Below are 20,377 nucleotides of genomic sequence, written 5' to 3'. Positions count from 1 at the left end.
AATTTGTATAGGAGGGGGAAACCTTTTTTTTTCCCAGTGCACCAGGAGGGAAAAGTCCTGCCCTGATACATGACATCATGCTGGACAAAAGAGCCGAAAGAGCCGACTAGGAAGGAGGAGTTGGATGATTATTTTTTAGTTCCGAACGGACAGTCACAAATGGCTTCGAGTCTAAAGGCTTTTTAAAACGCCGAGCTTAGACGACACTTTATAACGTTATACCTTGAAGTAACGTAAGTCAACGGGAATGCATAAATTAAGGGTTGCTTTATGAAGCTTTTTAAGATCACTTTTACTGGCTGAAGGGTGCACTGTGAATAATCTGTTTTCTGGCTGGTAAGTTCTTTGTCTAATTTCAGCATCAATATACTAGTTTTCCAAATAATGGTTCCTTGGATCATATCTTCTCATATCTGAGAGTGAAAGATATGAGAGAGTGAGTTGTACACTGAATTGCAGAGCAATGCAGTTTCCGACTTTTTATGGCTGACTTCCACATTTTTAGCGAATCCCTTTGTTTTGTATTCATTTGTTATTGTACAGTATCTATTTTTCCTCAATTAGATGTCCTCAATCTTCGCATGATAATCCTAAACTGTCTAAATTAAGAATATTAAGTTAATACCAGTTCGTTAAATGAACTGTTGTGAATGATACGCGATTTTATTGTTACATTCGGTCATTCTAATTACTTATTAGAACTAACTTAAAACATAAAATGTAAGTAACTAAATGTTCTCGGTGCGACTGTTTTGAAATGAAGCCTGTGACTTGTTGAGGTCGGAGCTTTTTCTTTAATTAAATATAATAGTCAGCAATAGTTCCTAAATGTACGTGACTACTTGCAAGATAAATTAAACGGACTTTACACTTGATTTTCAGTGAATAGACGTTTTAGATTCTAAGAAAGTGTCATTATTAAAGATACCTGATTCAACTAGAATGAGGAATCTCCGTATTCCTAGCAGGATAACAATTTACTTGGTTATACATAAGCATTGGTTATAACTTGTTTCGGGACGAGACTTTGGGAAAGTTTCATTTCCTTGAAGCCAAGTAAAAGAACTGATTGTCAGTGTGCAGAATCCCCGTGTTTCTCTGCTGATTATTCTACATGCTGTGAAATAACTGAAGTTTGTGAAATTAAAACGTTCTTATACATTTTAAAAATGTAAGAAGTACGAAAATTCATTTTCTTGTGAATATCAAAAACACACATTCACACAAAATATAAATACGCCTAGGGCTATGAATAAAGATCATTCTTATTATAAGAATGCCAGTCTTTAAAATCTATTTTACAGTTGGTGTTTCCCCCCTGATGTTAATTTGCTGAAGCTCACTTGTTTGTGCCAAAAAACGATCACAGAAGATATAATCATAATTAATAATTGCTTACACTTATAAAGCACTTTTCTGGACACTCCACTCAAAGCGCTTTACAGGTAACGGGGATCCCCTCCACCACCACCAATGTGCAGTATCCACCTGGATGATGCGACGGCAGCCATAGTGTGCCAGAACGCTCACCACACACCAGCTCTCAGTGGGGAGGAGAGCAGAGTGATGAAGCCAATTTATAGGTGGGAATTATCAGGAGGCCATGATTGGTAAGGGCCAATGAGAAATTTGGCCAGGACGCCGGGGTGTACTCCTGGTCTTTTCGTTCCATTTATTTATTCCATTTTATTAAAAAAAATGGGAATGGTTCTTGTGAATATGCTATTTCATTTTAAAGCTGAGCTTTCAAAGCCTCTTAATGAAAATTACAGATCTCACATTTTATTCTGCCATTTACAGTATTTAAGAATATGATTTCAACACACAGCTGCAACAGCTGCATAGTTGTTATTATATCAATTTCCCAGGGTCCTTGATACAATCAGAGTAGTGCCCATGAGAACTTATTGAGATAGCATTTTAATTAGACATGGTGTGAGACATGAATCTGAGCCACAGCTTTTTCCAGAGCTATGCAAGTGGACGTTGAGCAGTTTTATTTAACTAATCCAGCACAACAGAATATAAAAGGATATCTTTTCCATTTATTTATTGTTTATTCAACCAAAATAGAATAAATACACACAATTACAAATGGAAACAATTGGAAATGGAAACATGAACAGTAGCGGAATTCAAGTAATTGGATCTGATTTTATCCTTTAGACTCATTTTAGATTTTGCCTTGTGATGAAGATTAAGTGGTAAAATATACATCTATTCTATAGGTAGCATTTCAAAAGCTTGTATTTATATCTTAATATATCTATTACTCACATTAGCATTTTTTGCCTGGAAAGACAAAACTTTCATCAGTTTTGTGTCATCGGTTTTGCCTGGTGTCAGATATTTGATGTTTGTTATAGCACTTTACTTAGTTGAGTAAAGTGGTTTCCTTGATCTCATGCAGATTTTTTCAAATATATTCATTCAATTAAAATAGAAGGTCAAACTGTGGTTTTGTTGCTATTTAAAAATAACATCAAGGAACAGTTGGATTTAGGACAGTTATTTTTTAATACTTTTTGCACGTGTCCTAGGTTTTTTTAAAACTAAGAAAGCACTCAAAGTTGTTAAATTTGTCTAATTTAGACAGTAATAGGCTGATAACACCGAGTTGGATGAAAACCAATACACTATGTATCATAGTCCTTCCAGCATACTGATAGTTATAGTTACTAATGTGTATGACGTCTCCTGCCTGGTTAAGAGAAGTAGGTAAAGTGATAGTTACCTTATGCTTGTGACCTGCATTGGTCTGAGTGGAATATCTCTCTACTTAGAAGGGAACTAATGCAACACATGTATTGTATGATCCGCATGTAGAGATGTGCAATTGTGCTCTGCATATGCATGTAAGGACCACTATTTTGGGGAGGAAGGGTTAATTTCATTCTTTGCTGCCTATCCATATAAAACAACCACAAACCGTATTTTTATGTTTACTGTTCAGCATTCATGATTCCTGATACATTTTAAGATGGATCAGGCGTTACATATGCTGAATGTTGTTGCTTAAGAACAGTGGAGCGGTGGCTAAGGATCTGCGCCTGTGGCTGGAAGGTTGCTGGCTCAAATCCTGCAGCCGCCAGAGGAATCCTACTCCATTGGGCCCTGGAGGAAGGCCCTTAACCCCAACTGCTCCAGGGGTGCTGACAACGGCTGACCCTGTGCTCTGACCCCAAGCTTCTCTCCCTGTCTGTGTGTCATGGAGAGCAAGCTGGGGTATGTGAAAAGACAAATTCCTAATTCAAGAAATTGTATGGGGCTAATAAAGTGATGTTATGTTAATTACCAGTTATGGCAGATAAGTAATACTCATAAGTCATTCCTAGTGCTGCTGCTGATTACATCTTAAACTAAAAAAGAACAACAATAATAGCAGTTACCCTAGATGTTTATATTATTATTCATGGCTTCTGAGTCTTGAATGTGGCTATAGAAAGTGACATGGGTTGTTTCTGGGAAAGTTAAAATGTTGTGCTGTGTGCTGTAAGTGGTTAGTGTTAATATGTAAAGTGATTTACAGTGCTCTGTAGCCCTTTTAAGATGTGCTTTTAGTCTGTTGGAAGGCCATGTTATGGTCATTTTAGTTTTAATTTATGGTCTGGTAAATATTACTGCTGGTAAATGACTTTATTACGGAAGTGTACAACAGTGAAGTCTTGGTGAGAAATATTCATTAAAACAGTGATGAATAATTAATAGTATAAAAATGGTGGCACAGTGGTTAGCATTGGTGCCTTGCAGCTCTGGGGCCCTGGGTTCAGTTCCTGGAGTGCTATCTGTGTGATGTTTACATGTTCTCTCTGGGTTTGCATGGGTTTTCTCCGGGTACCCCGGTTTCTTCCCGCAGTCCAAATACACTGGTAGGTTAATTGGCTTCCGGGGAACTTTGTGCTAGTGTGAGTTCATGCATATTTGTGTGCCCTGTGATGGACTGGTGTCCTGTCTAGGGTGTCTCTTGCCTTGTACCCAGTGCTTCCTGGAATAGGCTCTGGACCACCGTGACTCTGAATTAGATAAGCAGTTATTGAAATTGATGTGATGTGATGATATAAAAATGCAGTAATTAATTAAAGTCAGCTTAAAATTGTTCTAATGTTTCTTGACTGGGAAGCTTTACTGGCCTTATTGTTTTTGAAATTGTTAGGTTTTGAGGTTCAACTTCCTTTAAGCTACCCTTACCTGCAGTGCCTTCTGTGAATTGCTCTGAATTTACTATGTTAATCAGGGTTTTAGAAAAGTTTTGATTAATGTCAGTAATTTAAGTTTGTATTAGCATATTAAGAGCACAATTTAGTAAGAAAAGTATGCCATTATTTAGTGAGGGATGAAGCAAGCAACAAATCAAATGTAAACATAATGTTAAATTCTAGCTGCTTTAATAAGGCAGTCGTTGTTTCTGAATATATAAACAATTCCTAAGAATGTTCTGTAATCGTAAATCAAAAAAGGCTTATTTGTGTAGTACAACATGTCCTGTTTTAAATACACACTTATTTTTTCCACATTGTCCATTTGAATATTTTTTTAAACACAGTCATGTTTTGATTTATTTTTAAATGATCTGTGTTTTTCAATTGAAATAAGGTCATCAAAAGCTAAGCACTTCGCTTTTGACACCACAGACATTCTCTGAGAAAGAGTGTGGCCTTTGGTTTTGAAGTTAGTGCAGCAACAACTACAATACAACCTAGCCCGGAGCTGTAATAGGAAAACTACTGTACCTCACAAAAATAAAACCTTGCATCAGCAATCCTATTTATAAAACAGTGAACAAAAATGCAAGGTTGAATATTACTGCTCACCACGTCCTTTTAAGCTTTGAGAACATATGGAAGCAACAATTAAATGGAAAAATCCTGTTTCAGAAGAAAGTGGTGCTTTAAGAACTATCTTTAAGTTTGTTTCTGTTTTAATGCCCTGAGCTGTTAACTGGCAAAATAATTTTACAGTGGTAACCACTAACCTTATTAAGATGCTACTGAAACAATCTCTAGTCCAGTTTCCATACTATGAAAATAATAGAAGAATTGAATCTTCCCAATTAATTGAAGCTAGATCTACAGAACACTTGAATCAAGCAAAACCTGGTGTTGAGGTAACTTCATGAGAACTCTTAAAATGATTCTGTCACTGTGGAAAACAAATGTAAATTTATTTTAAAAAATAGAATTTCAGAGCCCATACAAAACATTGATTAACTGGGAAAATACAGTGTCTCTGCATAAAGAATACAGTTGGTGAAATGTGTGAAATGTAGTTTGTACATTTTTGTATTAATGTGTACTGCAGGAAAATACCCTAGTTATCAGTATTAAAAAGTTTCGTTTTAGATAGAATGCTAATTTAAATTTGATTACTGTATGTAAGTGAATGTGGTGTTTTTAGTCAATCATTAATAATATAAAATGTAATTTATTTGTTCCTCTAGGACTGTTCTGCTTCATTATCCAAAACAATGTGGTTTAGCTGTCTTAATTTAAAGAGAAGAGTGTTAGGTTTTTGACTAAAATCAAAAGCTTTGATTAAAATTGTTTGTATGCATTAACATACACAAAACACTAAATTTAGTGGAACAAAATGTGGTCCCTCCACAAAGCTGAGTAAATATTGTCCAAAACTATTATAAGAGCATGACGTTTTTGTTATCCAACTCAATAATGTTTTTAATGTGCCATGTAAAACCTTATTGACCCATTTTGACAGTTTAGGCTGATCTTGTCAAATCGTAGAAGGTACATAAGGCTAGGTCTGGTCAGCACTGCAAAGGGACAGACACCTCTAAGGAAAATGAGGTTGCTGCTGCAAGTGGTATAGATGGACCAATATACAATCACTTTATTGGCCATATCCAATTTCTTGCATTAGGTATTCATCTTTTCACATACCCCAGCGTGCTCTCCAAGAGACACACAGACAGGGAGAGAAGCTGGGGATCAGAGCGCAGGGTCAGCCATTGTACAGCACCCCTGGAGCAGTTGGGGTTAAGGGCCTCTGCCAGCTGCAGGATTTGAACCAGCAACCTTCCAGCCACAGGCACAGATCCTTAGCCACAGAGCCACCACTCCACCCCCCCCGACTTCATGGTCAGGATTGGTTTTCAACTGACATAGTCCTAACTATTTTGTCATAAAATTCCATTGCACTATTTTGGTTGTTAAGGTTTTGGTTGTTAATCCCAGTATCCTGGATAAATTCATGCTGGGCTTGCACAGTCTGTGCAGTCTATGTTTCCCGGTACTTGACCTGTTATTGTTGAACAATAACTCCAGCTGATCTGTCATGTAGTGGGACCCTTGGAGGATTAGTGCCATGTGTCCCAAATGGGTTCTACTATGCAATGGGGGAGGAAGTGGATACCATCCTATATATTTGTATGTACTGTATAAACTGTACAGTGGGCTCAAGAATTATTGGCACCCTTGATAAAAATGAACAAAAAAGTTGCTGAAAATAAACACCACAGACACAGACTTATATTGTATGCCCAAGAAATGTGAAAACTGTAGGCTTTTATTCAAATAGTTTTTTCAAAACAAATGTTTTTAAATGAGTAAACAATTTTTGTTTCTAAAAACATAGGTATCAAACTTATTGGATCCCCTACATTTTTTAAAAGAAAATCTGAAATGAAATTCTGTTTATTTAGATACAACTCACCCCTAAGGAAATGAGCTTTTGGGCTTCCTGTTTTGCTAGAGTATAAAAAAAAGATGACACAAATGAGAAAATCTTTTGTCATCCATCACCATGGGGAAGGACAAAGAACTGACAAATAAAAGAGGCAAATGTTTGTCTGCATGTCTATTTCATTAAATGCCTATATAAATACAAGGAATAATCATTATAGATGGGTACTATTATTATATTCACACATGTGTGATATGTCTTTGTACAGTGTACATAAGTTGGGAGTTGATATGATGCTTTCATTAGACTGTCTCGTTTAAAGTGTTTATTGCAGGAGCTCTGAGCACTGCCAAATGAATGGATGAACTCGCTCTGGTGAATCCAACTTATTTTGAACAGAGCTACGGTCCCTGAGGGGAAATCCTAAGCAAATGAGTTTATGTGTTTCCCCACCTTATTTCCTCTGGCATGATTGTTTCCTGATGGGCTGGCTAAGAGCAAGATGTAGCAGAGAGTGTGTGGAACAGGAGTGAGGCAGATGTTCTTTCTGTCTCTGGAGGAAGTGGTTCTACAGTATGTAAAATACTTGATGCTTCAGCAGTTTTTGGCGAGATTTTTTGATAGATTCATGGCTTAATTTTCAACCAAAGTTTAAAATTGAAGGGGTTAAATGCATATATTTAGCAGAGAAACATTTGATATTTTAGAAGCCCTTAGAGGCTTTTTCAGTTTGTTTTTGGGAAGCTTTTTTAACTGCTGAAAAGCAGCCTCCCCTGAGGGATTAACTGTATTAATGAATGAGTGGATTTATTGCTGAATCATTTCTAACCTTTGAAATTTAGATGGCTTTCATGTGCTTACTAGTGTAAACTGCAAGTGGAAGTTTTCTCTTAATGTGTCCTTAGCCTGGGAAGGATTAATCATGAAGGGTAACATTACAGCGCTTCCTAGTGTAGGTAGCTTGCTTGGCTGTTTCCTGTAGAGCCTTAGAGGTCTGTCCACAACTATAACTCCTCCCCTGCCTAATTAGTAGGATGAACCTGGAGATGCCAAGTTGGCACATGTTGACTGAAGTGCTGTTTTATATAGACACTTAGGCCTGTGCTTGCTAAGGTCTGCTATGTAGGAGACTCACGATAGCTGAGTAATTATCAACAGAAAGTTTCTAAAGCGCACGTGAAATTGGAATGGAGCAAGGACAGCTTTGGGAAAAGCTGGCCTTCAAGAAAGCATACCCCTTGTCCCTTTGGATGAATGTCACTTACAAGGAGATTATATATAAAGCTGAATAAAGTAAAGAAAAACAACTTATATTTAAATTAGCACATTAATAGGGCCGGTGCGGTGGCTCTGTGGCTAAAGGTTTGCTGGTTCGTATTCCACGGCCAGCAGAGGAGGCCCTTAACCCCAACTGCTCCAGGGGCGCTGTATAAATGGCTGACCCTGCGCTCTGACCCCCAGCTTCTCCCCTTTCTGTGTGTCTCATGGAGAGGAAGCTGGGGTATGCGAAAAGACAAATTCCTAATACAAGAAATTGTTTATGGCCAATAAAGTGCTCTTATCTTAATAGAAGAAAATTGTACATTGTAGCGTGTATAATGATATAAGCTTTGGTATAATTTACTATGGTGTGTTTGCTGCAGCTTGACAATATTTGTTGATCCTTGCTATACTGTATTTGTGCATACTTCTTTCCAAAATGCACTATTAGTGAATCTGTAACATAAAACTTTGTTTTCAAAAAGCAATATGACCCAAAGTTGGTAAAACTTTCAACATCAAATTTAAAGCTGTTATTTAAAGGTCTGTCTTTTTAAAACTGAAGCAATCAAAACATTTCATAATCAGCTCAAGCACTAAAGATTTTGTTTTTCTGATGAGAATCCAAAGCTCTTTGAGTGACGTCAGACTGAGAATCTCTCTTAAAAGTAATTTGTTGTGACTGTTTTTGTACTTAAATTATATATAATAAAAGTATGGTAGCAGTTACATGTGTACTTCTCTGTGGTCTAACAGGTCTGCTTAATTAAATTATATAATCGTTTGCAGAAGTTGTTGGACACCTAAAAAACACACTGTGAGTAAAGGGTACAAAATAGATAAACTAGTAAATTGTACGTCCATGACTACAGTGTGTTACTAAAATATTGTGAAACAAGACTGAGCCATAAAGGTTTAAAAATAAAGTGCAGGCCTTAGTCCTCATTCAGCAACAATTCAATCCTGGCAACATTCCTGAAACCTGACACTAAATTTGTAGTTCTGCTTGTCCTCTAAACGTGGCAGTTTAGTAAGTTTTTTTTTATTCTTCTATCTTTATATTCTGTGTAGTTGCAGTATCCTTCCATATCACAATTAAAATTTTTATACTACACTTTAAAGATTTTTGTCATGGTCTTTTAAAAAAAGTATAATTATGGCAAAGCTTGGGACCATAATGGACTGTTGCCTAAACAATGTATCTCTATTGGCTGTCACATTTAATGTATACATGTGTGTATATATATTTTTTTTAATAGGCTATAACGTGCATTGGTTGACTTGCATTCTTCAAATTATTGTCCTTGTTTTTTTTGCCAGGTCAGTATTTGAAGAGACGTTGTGGAAAAGAATTCTTGATTACTGCCTTCAGAATGCTCCTCTTCCTTATCCCAGCTCTGCTTGTAGTGAGAGTCTTTGGTGAGTTCTGTCAGATCTAATTATTCATTAAAAAACAGACCTTTTAGAAAGCACAATCTGAACGTTCAGATATAAGGAGTTCATTTTAAAGATGTTTGTATTTCAAGTGTTACTTTGTGTTAAATATTTATAAATCTAGGGCCTGTTTTTGGTCCCTGGCCAAAGTACTGGTCCCAGGATAAATATCCCTGTGGCTGTTTATCAACTTCAAAGTCGTGGAGTGTTATTGACTTTGCAACGGGATTTTGGCACCATGCTTTGCAGAGGGTTTCAGTGCTTGCAACAGTTGCTGGATCAACTTTGAGGCATGGGCTTTTTAACATTTCTTACTAAAGAGATTTTTATGATGGCATAAAATGCATTAGTTTCTTGCATTTGATGACACCCATCTCGAGGGGGCTATTTTAAGCACGGCCTGCAGGGCAGTTCATTCTAGAGATTATAGGGGGCATCAAGACATAACTTTATGCCCTAGTTTATTAGCTTTTCCAGCTTATAACATTTCTAAGAGAACATGCAATACTTATAATGTTAAATGGTCATGATACAGTCTCCCAACCTGAATTTCTGTAGATTACAAAGAATTTGGAAGTTTGGGTTGTATACTGTATACAGTACAGGGCATTAGAATGTCTTCTAAGACATTCTTCTAAGACATAAGACATTCTAAGACATTATGTCTTCTAAGACATAAGTAACATAAATATATTATTCACTCATTTCACAGTTCTTTAATTTCCCCCCTTTAAGCTTAACTTTAACTTTTTAAAGCCTTTGAAACAAATAGTTCTTTTATAAAGGCAAGACTTTCTACTTTCTTCTAGGATGAAATTCAATTTAAGCTTATTATTCTGTATCAGTGGTACTAAGTCTAATTTGAATTTACTCACCAGAGTGTCTTTTATAGACAATTGGAGGCAAGCTGAGCGTAGATTCACTTGCAATAAACCATGCATAATAAAACCTCAATTGTTGAAAACTGCTTAATCACTTGAACACATTAAGTATTGCAATTAATGGTACAATGGAAATCATTAAAAACCAGGTACGTTATGATTATTCCAATGATCCCTTAAAAGGAAAACTTAGACACTTAAACATTCATGTCTGCACTGTATGGTTTTTATAACCGCACTATAGTGCCATATGCTGCATAAACAGAGTTTCTGTGGAGTTAGTGGTCTGTAATTAATGGCATGAAATACCCCTGATTGGTGCTTTAAATTCAGTAGATGAAAAAATGGCATTCTCCATTAAATAGCCTTATTAACCAGTGTAACACCCCTGGTTTGTGACTTATTAAATGTGAACCTGAGATTGCTTTTCATGGGTGCTTGTGATTTGTATTGAAATTGAAGGCGCTATTTATGAAAGACCACTGAAAGAAAGCTGCTAAAATGAAATATTTGTTTCTTTTACGATTGCCTTCCTTACCATAATTTTCCATTTAAATAACACTGAAATCATTAGGATCCTGTGGAGTGATGGACCTTTACGTGTAATTAAGAACATACCGTTGTTCTAAAGTTCTGTTTCAGATTTGATTTTTGTTGAATACCTCTGTTTTATTTAGGTTTAAATGGCATTTCTCAGGAAATAATAAAATGTCCATCGCATAGCAATTTAGTCCATTGTAGGTTTTTATGAGCTGTAGAGCTTGTACAAAAAATTCCTGAAGCTCATAAAACCTGAAATGGTTCAAATTGCTATGCAAAGGGTGTCTTTATGCTGTGTATTATACAATTAAAGTAATGGGACAATGTACAGACATAAGAAGCTTCACAATTTTCTCTGATTCTGTCAAGGTACAGTAGGCTGCTACAGTTCCTTAACTTCTAGTTTAGGAAAAGGCTGCATTTGCTGGGTCGAAAAACAAAACCGTCATTTGTCTTAAAGCAACCCTAGACTCATGACCAAATCCCAGATACTGCTGTCTTACACAGTAGAACCCAGCAAACCTTGCTGTATTAATGAGTAACAAGATATGTATGTAAAAAATAGGTTATTGTAAATCAACTTTGGATAAACCAACTAAATTAATACCAGTAACGTTATATTTATGGGAGCATGCAATGCCAAGCTGGTCTGAAAGTGTTCTGTTATATCCTGTTATATGGTTAGATGGTGACCCTGTTATTTTAAATTCATAGCCTCTGTGTTGTGGTTACCTCTTTCTCCCCAGATCCTATTGTCTGTCTCTAGTCCATCTTTTCTTAATGTTCTCTCCAGCCTCAGAGCTAGTACCTTATCTCTGTTCTGTGACCGGCAACCTTACTACTTATCCTCACGGGAGTTCAGTAACGTGTTATAGACAGGACATGGAACAATCCCAGATAACATTCTTGCCAATGCCAAATGAGCAATACATGACAGGGGTTCTTTTGTTATTGCGTTACTTAAAAGTCGCCTCCAGGTACAGATTCACATTCTAGCTCTTGTACTGCACATAGACTTACTACTGTATTTTGGTTCTAGGGGAAAAGAGAAGGTTATGTAGTTTATTTATATAAACTTGTGGATGTTACGAGGTGGGATGTTACAAGGGTTGTCGGAGAGTTGTAGTCTAACTGAATGGGCTATGTTGAGATCATTGTCAGGATATGTTGTTCTTTTTTAATGATAGAATTTTCTGTCTTGCTGTCTATTGTATAAACGTACTGTATTTCATATGTTTTATAAGCACGGAAACGTTTGACAATACAACTAAAGCATCATATTCTGAAAATCAGTAAAGGGGAAATTGGGAAGTATATTAACCTCACATTGGCTTAGATCTCGAATCATTTATCAGTGGAATTTATGAGCCTTGTGAATGTTTTTGTTCTTTTGCTCTCTGAATTGTCAGTTTCTCCATCCAAATCTTAAAAGCACCAAAGATATATTGGCAAGAAAATTTAACCAGCAATACATATTCATTTTGCCTCACTCTCCATAGGTCTAAACCAGAATTAAAATTAATAAAAAAGTACAGTACATTAGCTTGCCTTACGAAACAGAGCAGCTTTAGAATGTTCTAGACAAAAAAGTTACATGAAAGCCAAAGAATATTTTGTCTTTATGTCATTACTTTTTTAATATCTCATAGGAAAATAACGAAGTGATTACATGTACCCATAAACCTTCTTATTTTTTAAGTAAATTAAATAAAGGGACAGGGGAAAAGTAGTGAAGTTTTGTTTTTGCACATGGACACAGATACTGGAAATAATCTAGAATAGTGATTAGCTGTTTATTTAGATGTTATTGTGAAATGCATTAATTTCAGGGCTCAGAGAATTAAACAGGATGAATAAAAAAGTAAATGTCTATGAATATTTCTAATATTTTAAAAAAGTTTCCTTTTTTTCAGTGCAGTATTTTTTCCCTGAACTGTAGAAAAACACTAGTTAGCCACAAGGGGGAAGTATAAGCTCATTTTTTTACCTTCTCCGCTGAACAGACTGTCCAATATATGTGTGATTTATGTTTACTTTGCTAAGTCAAGCCATCTAGCAGTTTGCTATCATGTACAAACTAAGGCATGAGGTCATTACTGTGTAGCTATTATTAAGGGTTATGGAAGTGTGCGGTACTAACCTTTATTTAGCTGCAGTCCTGCATTCTCTTTGTCTGGCATGATGGGACTCTAAAAAGCATTCTCTTCAGAAGAGGGAGGTATTAAAAATGTGTCTTGCAGTTCAGCTGTCAAAGGACAGGACTGTGTTGAATAATAATTGCAGGATATTTATGTGGTGCATGAAAAATGATGTTGTCATTGCTTGCTTGCCTGATGAATTAAGGGTTCCTTTGTTTACTGATAACTGATAACTTATTGCCAATGGATCAAGCACCCCTTGGTAGCAAATTACATATGACAGAGACTCATCAAATGAATAAGTATGCTCTTGAGCACTTCTTGCACATGTTAACCCTTTATGTATTAACAGTACTTAGAAAAAGCACTATGTAGATTGCATATACTGTTTCTATATAAGCTTAGATTCTAATGTCAATGTCTGCTAGACCCAATGCATTGCATATGTAGCATTTTTTAAAATTTGGTCCTTAAGGGTAGTAATGTGCATTTAAAATATTTTGGGGAGCATCCTAATGTAAATCAAAAGAAAAATGAATCGGTGAACAGTGTGTTGCGAAATACCTGTCATCCCTAACAGAACGACATGAAAGCTTATCCTTCCTCACAATGAGTTTTAAAAATGAGTTTATTTTATGCTGACTGTGAGGTGCATGGCAATGTCTCTTATGCACTTAAAGAGAAGATGACCTATAAATACAATGCAGAGATTGAAATTGTCTGGAGCATTAATTCTCTTCAGTTTCCTGTATTGTTTGTTCAAGAGAGCACCTACTGACATTAACATCTCATAAATGCAGAGGTTTTGAAGGACAGAATTGTAGGGAAGCTAGTATATATTAAGGCATTTCTACCATTTTCTACCAATTAAGGCATTTTCTTACAAAGATGGTGGTCTAGCAGCATAATATCCACTCAATATTCAACATTTACATGACAGTTTTTAACACTTCATCTAGTGACACTTGAGAGAAAATTGAATACTTTATATACACAAACCTACCTAAAGCTATGTTTTTAAAATTATATCTTTGGAGGCCTTCATTTTTCGGAGCTCTTAAATCTTAGATAATAAGAAAATGAAATAAAGAACCAGACCACTGTGAGGATAAAGTTTTTTTTTTTTAAATCTGCATTCAGATAGTACTAAACAGGTTTATTACATGTGCAAATAAGAAAGACGTATCTTTTCAAAGTACGTTAGACAGCATTGGGGTTTTTTATGCACAATGGAATGATATCATTTAAAAAAATAATATCAAGAAAAAATATAGAAGGTTTGGTTTCATTATATCTCATAGATCAAGATCTATATACATTTATTTTCAATTAAGTCTTGGAAATGCAGTTTTAGGGTCAGTAGGTCATTACAGAAAACCCAGGGAAAACATGTATGAAAAAGGGGTATGGATTGGAATAACAGGAATGTAGCAGTTGCCAGCTGGATTGGGAGGTGAAAGAATGAATGCAGAGTCCACAGTGCATTAAGGTTTGTAATACAGCCTATCAACACATAAGAATTAACAGAAAATCTTCTACTGTACCTATGGTGCAGTCAAATCTTAAGTGCACAAAAGGTCCACACAAGACTAAACAAATTGTGAATCAAATATCCATGTAACTCTTGACAGCTATAGGCTAGAATCCTCATTTGATTCCTGTTCTAAGTTTAAAAAATAAATTAAAAACAACAAACAGAAGATGATACCTGCTTATTTGCAGAAAAAACAAGGGACCAAACCTGAGTACGATTTTGGTTTATTTTTGCATATTCTCGTGCTTTGAGTGACGTGTTGTGATTGTCAGTGTAAATAGAAAGTAGTTCAGCAAGGTGGTAGTGAACCAGTACTGCTGAATCATTTATTTTTCATCAAAACATGAATAGCCCATTTAGAAATAACACTTCACCATAGTAACACAATAATCAGGGGCAGACAGTCTTAGCAGGCCAAAGTCTCTGTTAGAATCCTTAAAAATGCTTTCATTTATGTTAGCTCTGAGTGTGGAGATTAATGCAGCTTCAAGTACCAAATTGTAAATGAAGAATTGCATGTGTTAAGAGCTTAATAGTACTAAAAACCACGCATACAGTAATTAAGAAATTGAACATGATGCTGCACAAAAGAAATTTGAATAGAAATGCGAAAGAGCAAATATTGTATTCTAGCATCATGATGTGGTAGATTATTTGTAAGATTGTGAGTATAGCCCTGTACACTATGATCAGAGCTACAAATGGTGTGAGAAATATTTTACCTCGTTTCAAACACAGCCTTTTTACAGTTTTTATACTTTTGACATCTAATCCTGCTCTCTAAAATGAAGCCTGTTCCTGCAGGATCTCAACTGTTCAGAAGAGCTGTATCTGATCAGTAGCTGGAGGGGAGAGCTGTAAGGAGAATCATATGTTAGATAAAGATGTGCCTACAGAGCCTATTCCTTTTTGCCTAATATTCCATTTTATTGCCTTACCTTTGTGAGTACGGAACTCTGTTGTGCAGCAGATGCCATTGTTCAGTCTAACCCTTTTGATCCTTAATTCCTTTATATCTTGTTATGCAAATTACTCTATAACAATAGAGAAATATTTGCAATTCAAACCAGTTATTCAGAAAATCTAGCTTCTTTTAAAAGGAATGGTCAAGTGTAAGTATTGATAGTAAGGGGTGTATTTTCAAATACTTCACATGATTCAATGGATAGACATTGATAGAGATTTTCAGAGCACTGGTGCAAACTCATTAGGTTTCTAATCAAACATTAGTTTGCATTTTTAATTTTGTTTTTAATCTAGAAGAGGAGCAGCAATGTCAAATAAACACAATTCAAATGAAAACACCAGTGGATGATGTACTGTATAATCACGTTAAACAAGAAAAACAACAAATAGACAATATAGTTTAAAAAGTGGCATTGAGCAGTCATTTATATACAAATACAATTTGTGTGTTGTGGTTATGAAAAAGTCCAGTGTCATTGTGAGAATTCCTACATGAAAAAAAGTTATTTTGTATACTGTTGTTTTCCAGAACAAAGTGTATGTGACTGCAAAACCAATAACTCTCCACATAACTGTAATTTAAAGTTGTGCATTATAGAACTAGATTTAGCCACGCACTATGAAATAGTGATTGCCGATAGGTGGCAGTGTAACTGCAGATAGAAAATTAAATTTATACCAATTCAGATGCAGAGGTGAACTCCAGCAATGGCATAGAAATGGTACTTCTGTATTGCTGAATATGTATGGCACCATGCTCTCTACATCACTATACAGTACATTGTTTAAACACCTATACCCACATAACTTGTAACTGGGGCCACGATAAAATATGAGTGTCACAACCTTCATTCGAGCACAGAATTATAAGTAACAGTAAGAGGTTTTAAAGTATTTTCACTTCCTAAAATGAAAAATCAAGAACTTATATTTTGGTTTCTGTCTAAATAAATGTGAATTGTGAGATTTTGTCTGTGACCATGAGAGCCATGAAGGTCTCTGTAGTCTTATGTTCTTGCTGTGAGCTCTACCTTTCACAGTATGTGTCCTAGTTCTTGGCACACAGAATAATCTCTCTTCTCAGAATGTAAGAGACAGGCTTTGTTCACAGGGCAAAAGCAGGTTTGAAATGTAAGTTGCGTCCTGACCCAGGAAGCCTGGCAAGTAAAGCACAGAATTTCAAATCACACACTGCAATTTATTGCTGTTGGATTAAATCCCTTCTGTAGGAAATTAGCTGAAACAAGCACGAAGTATAGCAAACTCAGTCTCTTTGTCAATAAACCAGCACTCGACTTTGAAAACTATTTAGGACTAAAAAACGAAAACTGGTGTCCAAACATTATTGTATAACCAAAGTAAGGCCATGTTTGTGTGTACGTGTGGGATCACTTAATAGATGTTTAACACACATTAGTCTCAACTAAAGAAGTAAAGAATGATGGAAGCCAACAAAATCCTGTAGTAGGACAATACCTGTTTAATTGAATTTATGATCACTTAGTTTGGAGCACTGAATATTAAAAGAAAATATTGCCAGCATAAGAGCCAGAAAGGTTCAATCACAGACCACAATTTTGGCCAGTACAGTAAAGGATAATACTTTGGATAGCATCCTGTTGTGATACTCCAAGCTCAAAAGTATATGTGATCTTCTCAAATACCAACTCATAAACATCTCTCTTTCCAAGATAAGATTAACTTCATTTCTAGATTTCATTAAAGCATTTCATGGCAAGCTGATGAGTTAGAACAGTTTGACACAATGGGAATTGTTCTACCCTCCTTCGTTCTACTCATCCTTGGGAATGAGTCCCTCAAAGGCAAACCAGTTTGCTGCTGTAAATAATGTGGGAGGACCCACATTATACACTTTCCTCTAGACCAGAATTTCCAACCCAATGCTCCAGTATTATGAAAGGATGCACTGTGCTGCAGGAAATACTATCCTTCAAATGAGATGTTAAAGTGAGGTCCTAACTATTTTGTCATTAAAGATTCAATAGCACTGTTGATAAAAGTAGGGCTATTTACCTCTGTATTCTGGCAAGCCAGATTTATGTTTTTTGATTATATTTCTTGAATTATGAATGTAATTTGTAAAATAAAAGTAGTTCAGAAAGAGTTCATGTGCATGCTCTTGTACATAGCAGACTGCCAAATCACTATTAGTTGGTCAATATGATACAGTATATAACTGATTGACATAGCATTAAATGTCAAGGATAAACACAATTTTGACTCTTACAACCCACTTGAGTTCAGTATGTTTTGTGATGTGTTATAAATGGTACCTGTTGTTATGTGTTATACTGTACATGTGCAATACAGTAATGTGCAATGTTTTTCTTTTCTTCTTTTTTTTCTTGTTTGCATTTAAACGTCCATAAAAAAATTCCCTCAGGGGACAATAAAATCTTATCTTCTTATAACAACACTTAATTCAGCATCCTCAGAACTGGTGATGGAGAAATCTTCCAGCCTTCCTTGCTAAATCAGGAAATAGTTCAAAGGCAAAAAAGCCAATCTGAACTGACTTTTAAATGTACATTGCTGATTGTAAGCTGTTTTTTATACAAATATCCAGAACATTCATTTCTGAAGTAGCAGAAGGTATTTGCATGCATAGGATATTTACATACATAAGTACATCTAACTGTAGAATACAAATAATTTCTTTCTTCGTAGCCATAATTGTCCTGACCTCTGAAAGTTCAAGACTGAATTGCAAAAGAAAAGAAAAATGAGCTTTGAAAAACACACAGCCTTGGTTATAAATTGTTGCATGGGAGTTGTGACGATCAAGTATTGGATCATATAGCACATTTGTGTATTAATATCTTTGCTTCCCTCCAGTCAATTAAAGCAGTCATAAGCAGTCATGCCTGCATTGCTCAAAACAGATTATTGACTGACCAGTGCACTCCAGAAGACATGTTGAGTGATGAACTGTCCTTGGATTCTTTTATCTTTAAGACATATGCTGGTAATTTAGGGAGATCCCTTTCCTCCCTTATTCACAGTGACAGATGGGTACGCCTTCTTGGTTTACTTTCCAGTCCCGCCAGTTTCTGAAGTTGTTCACAGGCTGTCGGGTTGACAGTGCGAAAAGCATTAAAGGCGCTGCTCAACAGGGAGCAGGAGCAGTTACTGTAAGTCTGCTTCAAAACTCCAGGTTCTACCAAAGTGATGTGCACTGAGGCATTTACCGATGTGTATGGTTTGTGCATAGACGGGGACCATTGGTCTCAATTGCTGCTCTTAGTGTGTGTTCGTAAACTGACAAACCTGTCTGTTTTGCCGTTCCCTTCACTTTGTAGTGCTAGCATGCTGAGCAAATTGGATGTTTTTGCTTCTGGTGTAAATATTGCTTTCTTTTTACAACTTGGGTTCAAGTCTTTGAAAGCAAGCCCACCCAACAGAATAAGAGCAAAGAGCATCTTGCATTCATATTTGACAAGTTCTCCACACAGTTTTACACCATTGGCTTGGTTTCTGGGGTGCTTTTGAATCTATTTCAGACTCTTCAGAGCATAATGGTTCTTGGCCCTAGCTATTGCTTAACTAGATATCTGCCTACCTGACATGCCTTCAAAAGCAAACATGTGGACCCCCTGCTGTGCTCATTTGTACCTGGAAAATCTGCACAGCCAGCAGTAAACCCAGCTTGAATGCAAACTCATGAAAACAAAACTCATAGAAGCAAAATATCTTCAAAATCAATTTTGGCTTTATTTGTCACAGTCCATGTGTCAAACACGTGTATATATGTGTTCTTTAATATGCTGTACATTAAAGACATGAAGAACTTTTTTGTAACAATTTGTAAAAATATTTATCTGCACATGCTACCCATGGGTTCATTTTTTCAGTCTCCACAATTGCAAGACCAAAGCTACTTTTACTTAATGGTCTTAGTGTCAAAGAATAGAAGACATATCTTAGTTCCATTTTACATATCACTACTCTTTTGTTTACTAATGTTAAAGATTACAATACAGAAATGTTTGTTCAAAAGAAATGTTATTTTCCAAAACAAAGAAATATCCTATAAATGAATTTGAGGCCAGCAAACAAGCAATTGTAGTCCTACACTCCAACTTGAAGATGTGCAAACATTTGCCCTTAAGATATGGTGTATATCTAATGATTTTTGATGATGGGTTACACTGACACTTTTCCTTTTCTTTTTTATAGCTGTCTTAGATGTCACAGTTCCTGAAGTTCCAGTAGTGGCTCTGTTTGGAAACGACACAACCCTCAACTGTTCATTCTCCACGGGTGAAACCTTTAATCGCTCAGACATAAGTGTCTTTTGGCAGCTGACTGACACCAAGCGTGTGGTCCACAGCTTCTATGATGGGCGGGACCAGCTGACAGACCAAGGATCCAACTACATCAACCGCACTAGTCTGTTTCTCAAGGAACTGGACTCTGGAAATGCATCTTTGCTTCTCCGTGGTGTCCAGATTGCTGATGAGGGCAGCTTCATGTGCTTTGTCCGAATCAAAGAATACAAAAATGCAGTATTGCTGCTACAGGTTGCAGGTAAGGTTGCTTAATGGGAGATGTCACCTCTTCATTTACAAATACTTTACAGGAATTCGGTGTTGTACCTAAAATCAGTATGGGATATATTATGCAAATTTGCTTAAAAAGTTTTTTCAACAGATCATTTGAAAACAAATTCTTTATACTTCCTCACAGCAGACATCTAGAAAGATATCTTTGTACCAGATGAAAAAGGCAACACAGTCATACAGTATGTTGGAATTATAGGCAAACAAACCTTTGAAAGAATTATAGGGGTATTTCACAGTCTTTTTTGTCTGTCAGAAAATCGTCTTAGTTAATTCCAAAGAAAAAATGTTTACTTGGATTATCTTACATTATCTTTGCTCTGCAAAGTATAGGTGCTTCTTTATTGCATGAGCATGTGGAAAACATTTGAACAGCTGTGCCCATTTTTTATACAAACTGATTCAGCT

The 20,377-nt window shown here is 36.0% G+C and overlaps 1 protein-coding gene across 5 annotated transcripts in view; it reads left to right on the top strand.

Moving 5' to 3' along the window:
* The first annotated feature begins 41 nt into the window (after nt 1–41).
* cd276 (CD276 molecule) overlaps nt 42–20,377 on the top strand; it is an 81,523-nt gene continuing 61,187 nt past the window's right edge. For 2 of the 5 annotated variants that reach the window (XM_088641293.1, XM_088641292.1), the window contains exons 1-3: nt 44–336; nt 9,217–9,315; nt 19,587–19,937. In XM_088641293.1, the coding sequence (XP_088497419.1) occupies nt 9,270–9,315; nt 19,587–19,937 (397 nt within the window). In that variant the 5' untranslated portion in view covers nt 44–336; nt 9,217–9,269. Of the gene's footprint in view, nt 337–9,216; nt 9,316–19,586; nt 19,938–20,377 lie in introns of all 5 variants that reach the window. The other 3 variants (XM_088641294.1, XM_088641295.1, XM_088641296.1) reach the window with 3 other exon arrangements.

Source organism: Lepisosteus platostomus, chromosome 7, assembly GCF_059453375.1.
Source record: "Lepisosteus platostomus isolate fLepPlt1 chromosome 7, fLepPlt1.hap1, whole genome shotgun sequence".
Classification (NCBI taxonomy): Eukaryota; Metazoa; Chordata; class Actinopteri; order Semionotiformes; family Lepisosteidae; genus Lepisosteus; species Lepisosteus platostomus.
Note: the sequence above shows the minus strand (reverse complement) of the source record. Positions and strands in the feature narration are given on the sequence as shown.